General features: G+C 36.0%; 1 protein-coding gene across 5 annotated transcripts in view; it reads left to right on the forward strand.

Moving 5' to 3' along the window:
* Window positions 1-17,582, forward strand: part of LOC131076879 (uncharacterized) — a 165,229-nt gene that overhangs the window by 81,872 nt on the left and 65,775 nt on the right. For 3 of the 5 annotated variants that reach the window (XR_009113497.2, XR_009113498.2, XM_058014222.2), the window contains exons 6-7: window positions 8,090-8,241; window positions 9,779-9,892. Coding sequence is in view for 3 of the 5 variants with exons in the window: in XM_058014222.2 (XP_057870205.2) it covers window positions 8,090-8,241; window positions 9,779-9,892 (266 nt within the window). In the remaining 2 variants the exon portion in view is untranslated. The remainder of the gene's footprint in view (window positions 1-8,089; window positions 8,242-9,778; window positions 9,893-17,582) is intronic. The other 2 variants (XM_058014223.2, XM_058014224.2) reach the window with 2 other exon arrangements.

A 17,582-nucleotide genomic window follows, 5' to 3' on the forward strand; every position in this document is an offset into this window, starting at 1 on the left:
CAGAATACAAGGGTGAAGGCCTTGCCCGAGAATTTGCATGTCTGAAAGCATCCTCCATTACTAGATTGCCTCACATATTGCTTTCATTGTTCCCTGATACTTTGCTTTTGTTGAGGAAAGTACTATTGCTTTTTGCTTCTTACTGGTCCATGTGATTGCACCCTTACCAAAATTAAAAACATACCCAAAAGTGAACTTCTTTAACTTGCCCAATCTAAATATGCAAACCAGCCTAGGATCTTTGCTTTTGCTATATAGAATGCCAAAGTTGAGTGTCCCTTTCACAAATCTTAGCACCCTCCTTGCTGCAACACAATGTTTTGCTCTATGTGTTGTCATGAATCTGGAAATGTAACTCACAACATATCTCAAGCCAGATCTAGCAGCTGTAAGATAGATAAGGCTGCCTACTAGTTGCCTCAATATTGACTGAAAGCTTCAACCTTTTCTCCATAGGTGTAGACATGATCGTGGAATTTGTCATTTTGATTTTGTGCAACAAAGTTGTGGCAAATGTAGACCTAGAAATGAAAATACTTTCACTTGTTTGCCAAACCTTTACACCTAGGCAATAATCTAGGAGGCGCAAGTCTATCATACCAAAAGTCTTGCTCAAATTCCATTTGATTTGCTCAAGCAAATGTGCCCCACTACTTGTTATGATGATATCATGACTAGAAGGATGATGTTCATTTTTTACCCTTGTGACGTACTTGTCAATATTTACGCACAAGTTAGGATTTGAAGGACTTCTCAAACCTTTGTTCATCTAGGTACTTGTCAATCTTTATGTACCATGCCTTGGGTGCCTACTTTAGACCGTAAAGCGCCTTTGTCAGTATATATACTTGATGTTGTTTTCTCACCACCTAGAATCCTTGAGGTTGAGTCATGTACACTTCTTCCTTCAAGTGTCCATTGAGAAGGGCACTCTTCACATCCATTTGATGGACTTTTCAACCAAATTGTGCTACTAGGGATAGAACTAGACAGATGGTGCCCATCTTAGCCATGGGAGAAAAGGTCTCCTCACAAACAATACCTTTTCTCTACGAGAATCCTTTAGCCACCAACTATGCTTTGTACTTGTCAAGTGTTCTATCAACTTTGATCTTTACTTTCTACACCCATTTGTCACTAATGGGTTTCTTCCCTGAAGAAAGATTTGAAAGAACCCAGGTCTTATCTTTCACAAGACTTTGATGTTCATCTTCCATATCTTTTTCCCATTTAGGTTTACATTTTGCCTCTACAAAATTCTGGGGCTCATAAACACTTTGAATGTTAGCCAAAGAGCCAAGTTGACTATTTCTGCTTGCTCTTCCCTTAGGATTATCTACCCTCGAGCATTTTATTATCCTGAAAATTACCAACAAGTTTTTCCCATCACTTGTGGATTTATTAAAATTTAATTGATTTTACAGAGAATTAGATTGTTGATTTTGAGATGCAACAAAACCAAGGGAGATTGCATTGTCATTGGATAACATTGATATGGTAGAGGAGTCATTGTCATTTAGAAGCAAGGTGGAGTCACAAGTAGAAACTTCTAGGACAAGTATGCAACCACAATCGAGTGTGAGGACTACATTCTCTATTGCCCAAATTTTTACTAGAGCGAGAAATAGGAAATTGTAAAAATTTGTAATTTATTACTTGCCTAGATATGCAATTTATGATGATGATTTTCAATGACAATCATCATAAATTCCTGATAGTTATCTTTTTTGTAGACTGCAAGAATTGGGTAGTGTTGATGGTGTTTTTATGCACTATGCAACACATAATAAAATACTAAGTATTCTTTCCTCTCTTGAACAAAGACTCCCCAAATGCTAAGCTGCGTGATAAAATGGGATGACTCCAAGGTTCTTGTATGTTAGATCTTGACATGCTCTTGGATAGACTCAGTTGTTTGATGTGATATTGCTAGAATCACAAGGTGGACTTACGTTGAATGCTTGAATGCTTTGAATATCGCTGGAATGTGGAAATTAACTTGATTTGAAAAAAAAGGAAAAAGGATATGGTTTGAGGAAGCTATTCTACTCCTAGGTGTTAATTTTGTGGATCAAAATTAAAATTTATCTTCTTCTATGTATTATCTATCACTAAATTGTTGTATAAATCTGATTGTCTTCATTTATGTTGCAGGAGAGGAGGAGCATTTTTATTTCAAAATGTCCATTCTCACACATTTCATTTGGTATATGTAGTGGGCTGGGTACGGTCAAGACATCACTTGATCGTGCCCCCTCACGATAATAAATGTTTGAATGAGAGACTTCATTTATCTCTCATTCAATCATTTATCTTACCGAGGCTATCATGCATTAACACTCCCTCTTAGCTAGGTAAGATAAATGTAAAAGGTATTGGGAGCAATATTCATAAATCGTATGATGCTTATCTTGGGACCATAGTTTCAAGATGTGAATTGCCTCTGTCGGTGATTCTATTCACAAACTCTTGAGTGGATTGCCTCTGTTGGCGATTCTATCCATAAGCTCTTGTGTGGATTGTCGCAGTCGGCGATTCTATCCACAAGCTCTTGTGTGGATTGCCTCAGTCGACGATTCTATCCACAAGCTCTTACGTGGATTGCCTCAGTCGACGATTCTATCCACAAGCTCTTACGTGGATTGCCTCAGTCGGCGATTCTATCCATGAGCTCTTACGTGGATTGCCTCAGTCGGCGATTCTATCCATGAGCTCTTGTGTGGATTGCCTCTGTCGGTGATTCTATCCACAAGCTTTTACGTGGATTGCCTCAGTTGGCGATTCTATCCACAATCTTGAGTTATTGTAAGATTGTCACCTTCCAATAACCTCAAAAATACAAGTGGAAATCATTTGGAAGTCGTCACTTCCTTATGATTTACACATGGCCCATAAAATAATTATTAGTATTAATAATAATAATCAATATTTACAATTTTTACCTCAGAAGTGCTCAATCTTGATTAGTAAGCTCCCTCTCAATCACAAGGTATCTTGAGTTTCTTCTAGAGAACATATTTTTCTGAACATACGTCTGAATTTCTGACTTTAGCAAGGGACGCTTGTAGTTTAAGTTTGAGAGGACAAGTTCTTGCAATGTGGCCATATTCGAGACTTTCAAGGAGATATCAATCTGATCTTAATCGGATCTTCCTTCAGGCGGTTAGGCTTTATAGAAGGAAACCTGGCTCTGATACCATGTTAATTTTGTGGATCAGAATTAAAATTTATCTTCTTCTATGTATTATCTATCATTGAATTGTTGTATATATTTGATTGTCTTCTTTTATGTTGCAGAAGAGGAGGAGCATTTTTATTTCAAAATGTCCATTCTCACACATTTCATTTGGTATATGTAGTGGGCTGGGTATGGTCAAGCGATGCCTTGATTGGCCATGTCTTTTGGACATGGCCGATCAAGACATCACTTGATCGTGCCCCCTCACGATAATAAATGTTTGAATGAGAGACTTCATTTATCTCTCATTCAATCATGGACATGGCCGATCAAGACATCACTTGATCGTGCCCCCTCATGATAATAAATGTTTGAATGAGAGACTTCATTTATCTCTCATTCAATCATTTATCTTACTGAGGCTATCATGCATTAACACTAGGAATGTGTTGACTACACAAGACACTTTACAATCGACATGGTGTTGGTAGTATGGATGTATGAATTTCAGCATTGATCGTACACAAAGTTCTTTCATTCATCTAAACAACATAATAAAATCAGATGAGAAGTAGAGACCATGCAAATTGCTGAATCAACACATGAATTTCACCATATCTTCAATGAATTTTACATGCTGCTTACAACAAAGTCTTGACAACAATCTTTGCCTTCTCCTCCTACTCTACTCTAACCATCTGCTATGAATTTTTGACTACTCGCTATTAACTATTATTCTTTACAAATGAAGAAGTGGAGCCTTATATAGTGCTCTTATTACAATTGAGTGGCTCAGATTGATTCACAATCAATGGCCAAGATTGAAAGATAGAAATCCTAAATAGGGTTTGGTACACCCATCGCAAAGTATTTAATGCTTGACCAATGATAAAATTACAATTGATGGGACACATGTCTTTCTTTGAATAATTGACCAATAGATGACGACGGTAGGTGCATTGGACTTTGTGCCCCATGTGGTAGTTATCTCTTTGATGGATGAGCTAGGTACATTGAATCTGGACACCTTATCGTGAAATGATATGATTGGATAAGTGATGACTGGGCACCACTTCAGCTGGATTGATCTTTGTAACTCATCACAGGTTGTAAATGAATTGAGGCATGTTTCTCAATACTCAACATTTCCAAGATTAATCAATGAATGAGGTGATAGTGGGAGATATTCCCAAATTGCATCATCTTCTAACTTTGATTAACTCCTCTGAAACTATCTCCTGTCTTGATCTCTTTTGCCTTGGAGCTTCCATCTAGCTATATTGGCAATGATTCTTGGATTTCCAAAGGAAATTCAAGATTGTGTAAAAGTCCTTTCTTGAATGCTTAATGTTGATCACCACTCTTTGCCTTGATGTTGCTTGTAAAACTTGACTCTTTGCCTTGGACATGTTGAACTCCCCATGTTGCCGGCCTTGAATTTGTGATGATTTCTTTGGTGCTATCCACAGCCTACTCTTTCATCCTCTTCTTTAGTCACCTGCAAAACAAACAAAAGACTATCAAATACACTTGATATATGCTGATTTTACAACACTCTTTCATTTGATACTTTACTCCAAGTGGCCTGATTTTAGATCTTTTGGAGGTCTGACTAATTCCGAGTTTCTTGTAATCAGGTCTTATTTTCACTTTATATGCCTAATTTGATCAATTCGCTGATGTGGGAAGTCAATTTGCTATGCTCTAGAGACTTTGCCTTGACCAAAATCGTCTTCAACAATGAATGGAATTGTTGTGGTTTGCAATAACAATCTTGGCGATATCTGGTTAGAAGTGGAATTGCTGCCTTTGATGACAAATTTGCTGATCAGAGAGGTTAGTTCGCTGTGAAAAGTGATCAAGTTTGATGCCTCCAATGACTTCACCTTAGTCTTGATGAAAATCGCCACCCATAAAGAATGAATTTGCCTTCTAGCAATGATAATCTTGAATGATATGGATGATTTGAATTGCTGCCTTTATGAGCTTGCAATATCGATTGTGTGTGTTTGATCAAATGAAATGATCAAACACAACTTTATAGTTGCTTGATAGGGTGCGATACCTCATCACAAGGCCGACTTGTGATTCAACATTAAATGATTTGCAGTTAAAACAAGAGACCGGCCTGAATCTTGAATTTGAAATTTAGATAAAAACGTCTCCTTTGAAATTGCGGGCCCCATTCAGTGTATCTCAAAATGATTTGCCTTAAGTCACACATCTTTTGGGCAGTGGCCATTGCTTATTTCTTTAAATCATCTACTTCCTTTGCTTAAGGAAGTCCCTCATGTCTTGGTCGCTGATTTCCTTAGCCTAAGGAAGGATTTCCAACATTTTGTCTTATCTTAAGGAAGGATTTCCCTTGCTTTGATTGCCCATTTCCTTAGCTTAAGGAAGTATTTCCAATGCTTGATCACTCATTTTCTTAGCCTAAGGCAGTAATTGTTCTAGGCAATCAAAGTAAAATAATGAAATATCAAGTCGCTGATTTAGCTCTTCATTGGAAGTGACCGATTTCCTTCTTTACCTTCCATCAATTGAGCTTCCTGAAATCTTGTGCCTTAGCCGAATTTTGACTTCATTTCAATTGAGCAATCAAAAGGTGAATTGTTGACACTCTCTAAAACAATTTACCTTATCCAAATTTGCATTTCTTTTCTGATTTTGCAAGCAAAAGATGATGTCTATTGTGAATCATTCACTTCCTAAGCCTTGAAAACAAATTGACCTCAGTTCATCCCAAAGAGAGAGACATGACTTGATTACCTCCTGTGCACCTAAGATACTACACCTCTTCAAAGCAAAGGCTAATAGCAAAAGACTCAACAACTATCGTAGAAAGCAAAATAAAGTGGGGGTCCCCATTTGCAATGGGACGATGTGTGAAAACGTCACAACAGGTAGCTGCTCCCCAGTTAACTGTAGAGTGTCGGGTAAAATTTTTAATGTGATTGGTGACGTTGGTGCGATACGTACTCTGGTACCATGTGGGTTGGGAGAGACTGGACCTCATGATCTCCTGCTTACCATAGAAAGCTCTCGCTAATCGAGCCAAGTCCTCAACCCATTATAATAGCTAGCTATTTTATTTGATTTCACAAGATGATGCAATTTTGTAATCCATCATGATAGTTATCTTTCAATAGCTAGCTATTGTATTTGATTTTGCAAGATGATGCAATTTTGTAATCCATTTGTATTCACGAATTGAATCTAACATGAAACACTTGATCATGGTTTGTAAGCTCATTTCATGCAGTTTTGAATTGAAATTTGTAAAAATATATCGTTTTTTAAAGAATTTACGTATTTTTTAAAGTTGCTAGAGTTTATGGCAAGTTGAAAATATTGGGCTTGCCTAGTTTTTGTGAGTCCAAGTCTGCGAACTAGTGAACTTGGTATGTAAAAATTGGGAAAGTTGAAAAATGGACAATATGGAAAAATAGCGATGATGCATATACTTGATCAATGTGAAGGAAAATGAGGTGACATTGTTTCTAGTAGTGACATGTGCAGTACTATTTTATTGGAAGAAGAGAGCAGTGCAGGTTGATCATCTAACGACAATGATGGTATGATTTATGGAAGTAGTATATTTTTTTAATTACTAGTAAGCAATGTTTTCAAAGTTGTACTTGCATATCTTCATGGGAGCTATATGTGAGTACAGGTGACAGTTTGGTGATGTGTTTTCATTTTTCAAGTAGAAGTGCTATCAAAGTTTCGTGGATATTCATGGGAACAAAATGCAAACAGGCATTTGACAAGCGAGAAATCAACCATCCTGTGATATGAAGGTGTGTCAATAATGGAGTCAAAACAGATAGAACGATCTATTATGTAGGACTGATGAAGCTGAAGTCCATTTAGATTCCAGGCAGCTTGTAGAGAAAAATAAATCCTTTAAAATTTATACATAAAGTCTTGGACACTAGAGTTGCAAAGTTTTCATCAAAATGCTCTCCATCTACCTTGAATTTCATAGCTTGAGAGGCTGCTGGCAAGTATCCATTCATTAGCGTTCCGATCACAACAAAAGCTTGTTTTTAACATTTAGGTCACCCATTTCTGTGTCCTGTAAGGAGAAAGGGAATAACTCCCTCTCTGAAAGGGTTTTTATCAATCTATCCAAACGATAAAGGTTCAAAGCGAATTCAATTTGTTTGTTAAAACTAATTGTTGAGGTTTTTGGCACCATTTTATTAAACAGTGGTGTTAATTGTTTATGATTATTGAAAATAGTCTGTATGCATGTGTAAAAGTACTGCAGACAAAAGATCCTATTTACTCTATTATGCTGTTCGAGAAACTAGTTTTATTTTAAGTTCGTCATATATACAATCCTTTGCACATCATAGCTCTGTGTAATTTTGTTTACTTTTTGCTCAATAAGTGATATTTAATTTTGTAACAGAACTTACCAAGTTGATGTGTTTATTTTACAATATTCTAATATTCAATTTGTGGTTTAGGATTCAAAACATAGACAATTACTAACCTTAGCTTTATTTGATTTCTTGATTAAGCAAGATTTAGTATTATTATGCATGGCATGAAAACAATTGGTTTTCTCATATAACTATCAACATTGAAGCTTTTAGTTTACTTGACAGAATTGGTGATGTGGTCAAGTATATGCTATAACTCCTGTTGCTTCTATCTATATTGAATTATAATCCTATATTCAATTAGGGTTTCTTTGATGGGCTTTTGGTTTATGTACTTTTATCTTTGTGCTATTCTTATATCTACATTTAGGATATTTTTGATTGTTTGTCTCAAGTACAATGATATAACATATTTTGATGAATTGTTATATACTCTCATTTGACATATTTGTGCTAATCAATCACAATACAATTTGTTTCTTTTATTATGCTAATAGGTTATTATTTGTAATTTATCTAGGAGTAGAGGATCCATATGGACACATTGGATCTATCCTTATGAACATATCTCGGATGGAAACAGGGAGAAAGCTCTTATTAGATCCTAAGTGGAGTCTTTTGAAACAATTACTTCGACAAATTGATTCACCAAGTACTTTGAGAAGGAAGGGAGTATGCGTGTTATGCTCTTAACTCTTTTTTGATGGTTATGTCTTTGTGGTTGATATTGATTGTGAAGGAATTAGGGCTATGAATATATTTTTGTTTGATATAAGTTTTTATGAAAGATTGCATTTGCATGTATTATAGATCTTTAGTTGTTTTCAGTATATTTTAATCCATATGGTCACATACCCTTAATGGCTACGATTCTATCTTCTTTATTGTTTATCATCATAAAGCTATGTAATTCGATTAATAAAATACATAAAATAAACAATTTTTTTTTATATATCTAATTAATAAAAAACTAAAATTCAATCAATAGGACTTGAAAACTCACAATATTGTTACAAGTACTAAGAAAGTATCCACACGTATTCAAGAAGTAGGTAAACATTTTAAATAGAAAAAATACATGTGTAAATGTTATTTCATAAGTGATGCTAAGAAAATCACTAGATTTAACAAAAAGTTGGAAATTTCTTAAAGATTGAGAATATAGAACTTCAATGCTATTTATTGCCTACCTATCAGCTGCATACATTCGGAATCTAGATAAAACACCAATGCCTAGAATATTCTTAGAATCCAAGTTGGCCCACTTAGGTATTGCATCCCAATTCGTTGTTGCCTATTGATTGTAGTCAATTTCCTTATGTGACAAGAGACGCAAGTTGGAATGTATAGACAAAATCTTTCCATTTTTCTTTTGCAGCCAACCGGTTGCGCTTAAGTGGATAAAATTATAAAGAAGTATGCACTTTAGTTCCACTCAACTGTAGAAGAATACTCAACCTGTTGAAATTGGAGACAAAGTCAATACAACATTTGTAATTATAAAACATAATATATAGATGGGAAAGAATAGGAAGAAGATAAAAATAGATAATGCTTACTTGTGATAGAATTTTGATTGCAAGAGGTTGGGAAAATAGAAACTTGCCTATAGAGGTACTGCCATATATGATCATCCTTGTACTTGTCTCAAAGAACTCTAAGATTGTGATTCTCTAATGAGATGAAGTTGCCAAGATCACTCACAATTGTATCCTCCACATTGGGATTTGAGAACATTCTACGAAATGTAGTTTTGTAGTGATAAAAAGCTTAAGCATCTCTATATGGTGCCATCTCTCCTACCCAAAGAAAGTATCTGTATGCTATAATATTCGGAAGACAAATGCAAACACAAGAATATGCAAAGCTGTGGTCATCTTGTCCTAGTGATCAACAATGATTCTTTGTACCCTTTTGATTTTTTTTGTGGGTTCATTCTACTTTGTTGCTATTATGGCCATTTTTTTCCTATCATGGATTTTGAGCCATCATAGTCTTCTCTCAAACATGGTTTTACATATCAACAAACTTGATGATACTCGTGATGGCTTGGTGAAGCTCAAGATGTATCCACACAGGCCCAAGTTACCATTTGGGTTTAATAGAAGTTTATCTTGCAAAATAAACATGGATATTAATTTCATGCCTTGTTATATTTCTTTTAAACTGTGATTTTCTAGGCCTTATGGAGTATTATTATCTATTTCAGGTTTCAGGCACTCTTAGGAACTGTTGCTTTGAATCTGAAACCCAGCTAGCCAATTTACTTTTATTATCTCAATTTCTATGGCCTGCCCTGCTTTTGCCTCTTGCAGGAAAACAGGTGTGTTTATCTTTCCATTACAGTAGAATAAATTACAGACATATATGCATTTTTATTCATAATGCAGTTGATCTTTTGCTTTGTACAATGCTCTTTACACACAAAATATGTTGATTATTCTAAATTTCATATCCACCAGCTATTTGAAAGGGATTTTTGTTGTATTTGTGTAAAAACCCTATTGTAGTGATCAGTAGGTGCATGACAAGGTTCAAGAATTGGAACAGTATGCATGTTTCACATGAAACTAGATCTCTTGATATGAATTTCCTGTTTTATTCTTGGATTCTAAAATTGAACTGCTTATGATGTTGGATCTCTCCCAAAGTTCCAATTTTCTTCTTGTATCTCTAATATAATGGCCTACTCTTCTATTGCTTCTTGTGGTTAAACAAGTATGGCTTTCTTTCAGTTACATTAGAATGCATTGTAGAAATATATGTGCTTTTCATTCATGATGCTGTTTGAAATTCTACTTGGTACAGTGGACTTTGATATCGCTTTCCACTTAAAATTTTTTGACAGTGAAAATCTACTTGGTACAGTGGGCTAGGGATATCTCTTTCAACTTAAGAATTTTTGACTAAAAATTTCTTACCCATATATATAAATTAACACTATCAGAAATAGAATTCTTTTTATTCTATTTTGTAAACCCCTATTGCAGTCGTTTGTAGCATTGCAGCAAAAATCTTTTGTTGAATGTAAAAAAATAAAAATCTCTGGATTCAATTAAGAAAAAATAGGGGAAAAATAAGATTTTCAAAAAATGTAGAAAAATACACAAAAAGGAGAAAAGTTTACCATTTTAAAAATTTAAATGCATTTTAGTAGGATAGAGATATAGAGAGCAAATAAAAAGGATAATTTAGCGCATGAATTTTGGAGTATAGATTTTCTCATTTATGCTCATATCAATGATTACATTTACATTGCGTAATGTTTACTCGTACTGCATAGTGCAGAAATGATAACTACATGCTAATAGTTTTCAAAATTTCAATTACAATCTACTTGCACAAAGTCACCTTCAAGCTAAGTACCAAGTCCCGAAAAATCAGATGTAGCCAATGACTTGTTGCTATGAAGAGAGCTACTCTAGAGGGCAGCAAGACTTGATGATTGAGTTCTTGGGTTAGACCTCTTCTGTGTCCTTCAACCACATTGCGTAATATGTATTGCATAGTGCATGAATGATAACTACATGCTAATAGTTTTCAAGATTTCAATTACAATCTACTTGTGCAAAGTCACCTTCAAGCTAAGTACAAATTCCCAAAAAATCAGATGTAGCCAATGACTTGTTGCTATGAAGAGAGCTACACTAGAGGGCTGCAAGACTTGATGATTGAGTACTTGGATTAGACCTCCTCTGTTTCCTTCAACCACATTGCTATCAATGTTTTCCTTTGTTAAGATATCAAAATAATTAGGGTGGAGAAGGTAATCATCACTTGTAGTCCACTAAAAGTCTTGACAGATCTTGTTGAGCATAATTGGCTGGTCTTTCTTAACAGCAACTAATTTTTCCCATATAGAAGTCATAGTTGGAAATTGAAAATGAAACAAAACAATGATCACAATTTATAATTGCAAGTTCAAGTATTTCAAAACTCTAACTTCAAGCCTTTTGAACTTTAGGAGGAGGTCATGGTGAACAAACACCAAGTCATTCATCTGTTGTTGTGTTAAACAATTGCTTTTCATCGAATGTATGTGTTCAATATGTGAATCACCATCCATCAAAGATTTTTGGTTTGTTGGCCGAAAAAACTCTCCATTGCATTGAAAAACACATTATTTTGACATAGTATCACGTAAGATTTATGAGAAGCTCAACACCTTTAATGTACATGTCTACAATATAGAGAGTCTCAAAAGATTATGTAGTCTACTTAGTTCGAAGGTCTTCATGCCTTGCATAGCAACCATATTTGAAGAAAAAACCCATGCTTTGTTGTATATTGGCGGTTCTACGATAACTGCATCCAACATTGCTAAATGAGTTGGCCTTGTGTGACCTCAATATCATCTTTGAAGGGCTATAGAAAAATAATTTATATACACACACACACACACACACACACATACATGTATATATATATATATAGCTTTATTAGGAATATTTTGATATAGACCTAGAGACTTTCCTCTATTATCTTCCCCTTCTTTGATTGGATTCTCTTGAAGCTCTTTGTTTATTTCCTGGTAATGTTTGATTCCTTCTTCTGGATTCATCATTTGAATAACCAACTCTTGTTCTTCCATTGTATTTCCTTCTTCGTCCATTAAAGAGTCTAAGAAATTTATTCTCAGGCCTGTCGAATCTGCTCTTAAGTCTACCAAGCCTGCTCCTAGGGTGCCGAACCTGATTCAAGGTTGCTGAATCTGCTCTAGACCTGAAGACATTCATCCTAGGGCATGCAAATATCACCATATGGTCTGGAATCTGAATTCTGGGCAAGTTGATCAAGTCTAATCAGAGTTGTGAATCAGATAAGTTACTTGTATGCCCTAGTGGGGCTATGTTGTAATTTGCTGTTATATTTAACCTAATTTGATCTGAGATTTCTAGCTGGGTTTTTCACCTCTAAGATGGAGGTTTTCTCAGGATAGCATTGTGTTATGTGTTGCATTTATTTTCTTTGTTATTTTCTTTCAGTCTGATTACTAAAATTAAGAGAAATCAACAACCAAAATAATTCAAAGCAACCTTAATTAGTGTTAGTTACAACTACTATCTAATTCCCTAACTTTTATTAAATACCGACCAATGGAAAATAAAACATCCTCGGCAAAAAATGCGAGGAATAAGAGCAAATAGAAAAATTCTATGCCACCTAAGACTATAACAAACTATAATCCAGGACGATGTGCCCCATATCTATTTCCTTGATAGCGAATGCAATGAATATGGACATGATGATGTCTTGCTCGTCCATTGATGCACTTGGCGCATCTTCCACCTTATACTCCATGAGTGTCAAGTCAGTTATACATGTGGCAAATGCGCTTTCCCAGTTCGGGCCTTGATCATGAACACCATTCATGAAAATTATGAATGAGTAAGAATCATCGAAATGATCCTTTGAAATAGAACTTGTTGACTTGAAGAAGATAGCTTTCATTTTATCCATCATATATCCATCCACCAAAGTTTGCTGAGGAATGTCCATCAACACATGTAAATGTGGAATAGTTTTCTCCTTGTCAATCTGGTACTCATCACACAAAACAAGTATAGGTCAAATCTTGTCTTGAATGAATGCAATTGTACTATACAAAGAAGCATTAATCTGTTGGGGAATTAATCGACAGAACAGAAGTATAAGATTTTTTGAAAAAATCGGATTTACAAAAAAATGTGAAAAATTGGAGAAAAAAATCGAAACTACTTTTTTTAATATTTAATTGCATTTCCATAGTGTTGTGATGTTCTCACACATCGCCCCATTCCAAATGGGGACCCCCTACTTTTTAGGCCCTCCTGGTTTTTTGGCTTGCATTTTTTGGGGTCTTTTCGCAACAGTCTCGTTAGTCTCTTTGCTTTGTAGGTGTTCGAGGGTCATTTGGGTTTAATCTGCTTTTCGTTTGAGCGAGTTTGGTGAAGTCTAAGGCCCGTTTTGTCCTTTTTTAGGGTTTTTTGCCTTTTGTCCTAGATTTTAGGGGTTTCTATTAGGGCTTTGGAAAAAATGAACATACGACTGGAATCAAGACCCTTCAAGGAACCTCCCAATAAAATTTGAGCCAAAACGGAGCGACTTTCTTTTTTTAGAAAGTTCCTATTTTTAGGGATTTTATTGAGTCCTAGAATGTTGTCATTTTGCCAAAAATCAAACTTACTATTTTCAGTAAGTTTCTATTTTTAGTAAGTGCTTTTCTGACCTATTTTGCCCAAACCTTGACATTTTGAAACACTTACTATTTTGGGAAAATCTATTTTTGGCAGGATCTTCACAGAAAAACATTGAAAGCTGAATATCTATGAAGACGCTGAAGACTGAACGTTCCTAAAGACCATTTCTAAATCTGGAAGAGTCAGAAGGCAGACAAGTTGGATCAATAAATGGTTAAGTTTGGAACTCCTATTCGAGAAGAGGAAAGCATGCAAAATCATCCAAGTCTAGAAATTCACATCAATCCATCAATGTCATCTTGATTCGAAAATGGCCTGAAATTTGATTGTCTGAAAACTTTAAAGATCTTCCAAAATCCAAAATTTGCATTATGATTCCTATGGACCTAAAACCACTCTCAAACATCTTGACAATATATATGAAATATAACTTAAAGTATAAGAAAGGAAAAAGACCTTATACTTAAATGTTATATTTCATATATATATCCTGATGAAGAGCTTGAAATGATGGAAAAATCCATGAATCCATGAACATGGTGAAAATGCGCCCAAGACTGGGCTGGGGTGCTAATTTAAAAAATGCATTCACATGTGGAAAAATCCACTAGTCCATGGACAGGGCCAAAATGCACCCAAGACTGGGCTGGGGTGCTGAAACCAAGAATGCATTCACAGGAGGAATATTCCATGTATCCATGGATAGGGCTAAATGCGCCCAAGACTGGGCTGGGGAGCTGAATTCAAGAAGGCATTCACAGGAGGGAAATCCATGAATCCTTGGCATGGTGAAAATTTCACCCAAGCTAAAAATTGAAATTTTTTCTAAGGCACGGAATCCAAGGAGTCAAGGAGGAATAAAAAGCAAAATTCCCCTCGGGCGAATTTTCGATTATCCTATTTTTAGATACCAAATCTCGACCAAATGTGGAAAATTTTATAGATTCAGAATCGGGGTGAAATTCTTCATCCAATGAACCTGGCTCCTAAATTTTAGGAGGATCCCTAAAAAATAGGGATGTTGAAAAAGAGACATGGATAATTTTCACAAAGTAATGGAAATTCCTTTAGGACATAATTCCAGGAAAGGTGAAAAATTGATTAAGTGTTGGAAATTCCTTCCTTCATGACAGAGTTCCTGAAAAACGTGAAAATTTGGCTAAGTGTTGGAAACTCCTTCCTTCATGACGAAATTCTAGGAAAGGTGAAAAATTGACTGTTGGAAATTCCTTCCTTAATGACAGAGTTCCTGAAAAACGTGAAAATTTGGCTGAGTGTTGGAAATTCCTTCACGACGAAATTCTTGGAAATGTGAAAATTTGGCTAAGTGTTGGAAATTCCTTCCTTCAGGACAGAATTCCAAGAAAGATGAAAATTTGGCTAAGTATTGGAAATTCCTTCCTTCGGGACAAAATTCCAAGCAAGGAAGAAATACACCCAAGGATGAATTGAACATAAAATTTCTAAGGCAAGGAAGGAATCAGGGATGAACTGAACAAGAAATTTCCCCTCCAGGGAAAAATTTGAAAAATCCATGCTCGGGCATCAAATTACATCCAAATTTCAAAAGTTTTACAGATTTGGCTTCGTAGGAGAATTTTCTCTCTCCTGGACTGCGGAACCCTAATTTGGAAATTTTCCTAAAAAATAGGAAATGTGCAGAATTGATGAAAAACCTTCTCTGAGCAAGGAAAGTTGAAGAGACTTCAAGAAAATTCTTCTTGAATCGAATTTTCCCTCCAACAATTCCAGATGTGCAGGAGCAGATATATGACGGCGGGGTCCACTTGCATGGCGAGGATCTATTGAACACGTGGCAGTAGAGTGGTGCATTCATTACCAGAATATTTGACCAAATGGCGACCCGGTCATTGCATGTTGAATTTATTGCAGATTCCTTTTGCATGCAGTTGCCGCATGTGGAAATGATGGATCATTTATGACATAGTGGGGTGATTTTTGCATGGATGAATATTCAACGCATGTTGGACGAATTTGAAGGAGGTGGTGCATCTAATGCACAATGGATGCTATTTTGGGTACTTTTGAATTAATTGTATATGAGCATGATGGGTTATTAATTGGAGATTCCCACCTTGTTGCATCATGTGTGGAGAATCTTTTGGGCAAACCCTAATTAGGGTTTTGCATGTAGCCAGGGCTTGAAGCCTATATAAGGGGTGACCCCCCTCATTTGAAAAAGGAAGGAGCTTTGTATGAAATTGTTGCGATAAGCTTTTGAGAAAATAATAGTGAAACATTGTTCTTTGATGGTGTCCACTTGAGTTATTTTTTCAAAACTTGCATGGTTTCACCTTCCTCACTTAGATTAGAAGTAGTAAAGTGCTTTGATTTCAATGGAGAATGTAATGGTGTCTGATGAATTTCCATGGTTCATACTTTTTGTATCTTGCTGATTGTAAGTTGCAGTGTAAAGTTAGCCTGAGCCACTAAACTTGTGCTAAGTTCGATTGTGGACAGTCGTTTGGATTGCGCCGTTTTGGGTATTCAAATGCACTTTCTCGATTTGAAAATCCTTCAATATCCTCAGAAGATTGCACCGGTTCTTGTGGAGTTGTAATTGAACTTGGCGAAGCAGAGCTTGGTTTATTTGAAATTTGTCCACCAGAGCACTATTCATTGTTATCATTGCCTTTAGGAGTAGATTTAGATCCTTCTGAACCCTTTCCCTTTTCTTTCAGTTCATTTTAGTCCGTTCGAAGTAGCAGCATCGCAGAATTGTCATATTCGATGATGGAGTTCCAGCCACAACAAAGAAGTGAAAGAATGATGCAAACGTAAGGCCCCTTGGATTACCAGCAAACACATTAGCCTACTGAGTCACGTCCGTAGCATAAAGGAACCTTGGAGTCGATTGTTTGAACTTCTTGCAATCTTAGCATGCAATCGTACTTTGATCAAGAGAGAGTGAAGTGACCGTTAGACAACTTTATTCCGTGTTAGACGCTGTCCTAAAAAACACGTCAACATGTCCACCCCATCTCCTATCAATTATGTCCCACAATGGCATATACCTCTCCCTTTTATTTTCCAGCTTACTCCTTATCACCTCCTTGGTCCTATCCATGGCCTCATACACATATCCCATGGGAGATTTTTCCCCATCCACTAGTCTCAAGACTTTTACTAGAGGCTCTGAAAATTCTGCAATTAGTTCAATTGATTCCCAAAAATTGGTAGAATACATGTACTCTGCCACTGCTATGCCATTTGCTTGATTTGTGAAGACAAACTCCATCCACTCAGGTGAAACAAACATTCGCCTCAAATTACTTTTTTGTTCACAAGGAAGTTTGTTGCAAATCTTGTCACCCTTGGTCGAACTAGCTCCTTGCCTCCTGTGAAAAAGCGCATTATAGCCAAAATCCTCGTGTGATTATAAACAAATTTGGTAATCTTGTGAACCTTTTGAAATGCCTCCTTAACCCTTTCAATTTTTCCAATGTCCTCTAGGGTTAGATCAAGGCAATGTGTTGCACATGGTGTAAAAAACATAGAAAGGTATTTCTCTGTCAGAAGTCACTCAGCACCAACACAAGCAGCGGCATTGTCTGTGATAAATTGAACCACATTTTGTGGCCCTACATCCATAACTACCTTGTCATACATCTCAAGCAATACAATTGTGGATTTCATTATACTAGATGCATCCATAGATTTCAAAAAACAGTGCCAATCTCACAAGAGACAAGGAAGTTAATGAGAGTTTGGTTCCTTCTATCTGACCAACCATCTGACATAATGCTGCAACCAGTAATAGCCCACTGTTTTTGATGCTTTTTAACAACATTTTCAACATCCTGCACTGTATCT

This window comes from Cryptomeria japonica, chromosome 10 (genome assembly GCF_030272615.1).
Source record: "Cryptomeria japonica chromosome 10, Sugi_1.0, whole genome shotgun sequence".
In the NCBI taxonomy this organism is placed as follows: Eukaryota; Viridiplantae; Streptophyta; class Pinopsida; order Cupressales; family Cupressaceae; genus Cryptomeria; species Cryptomeria japonica.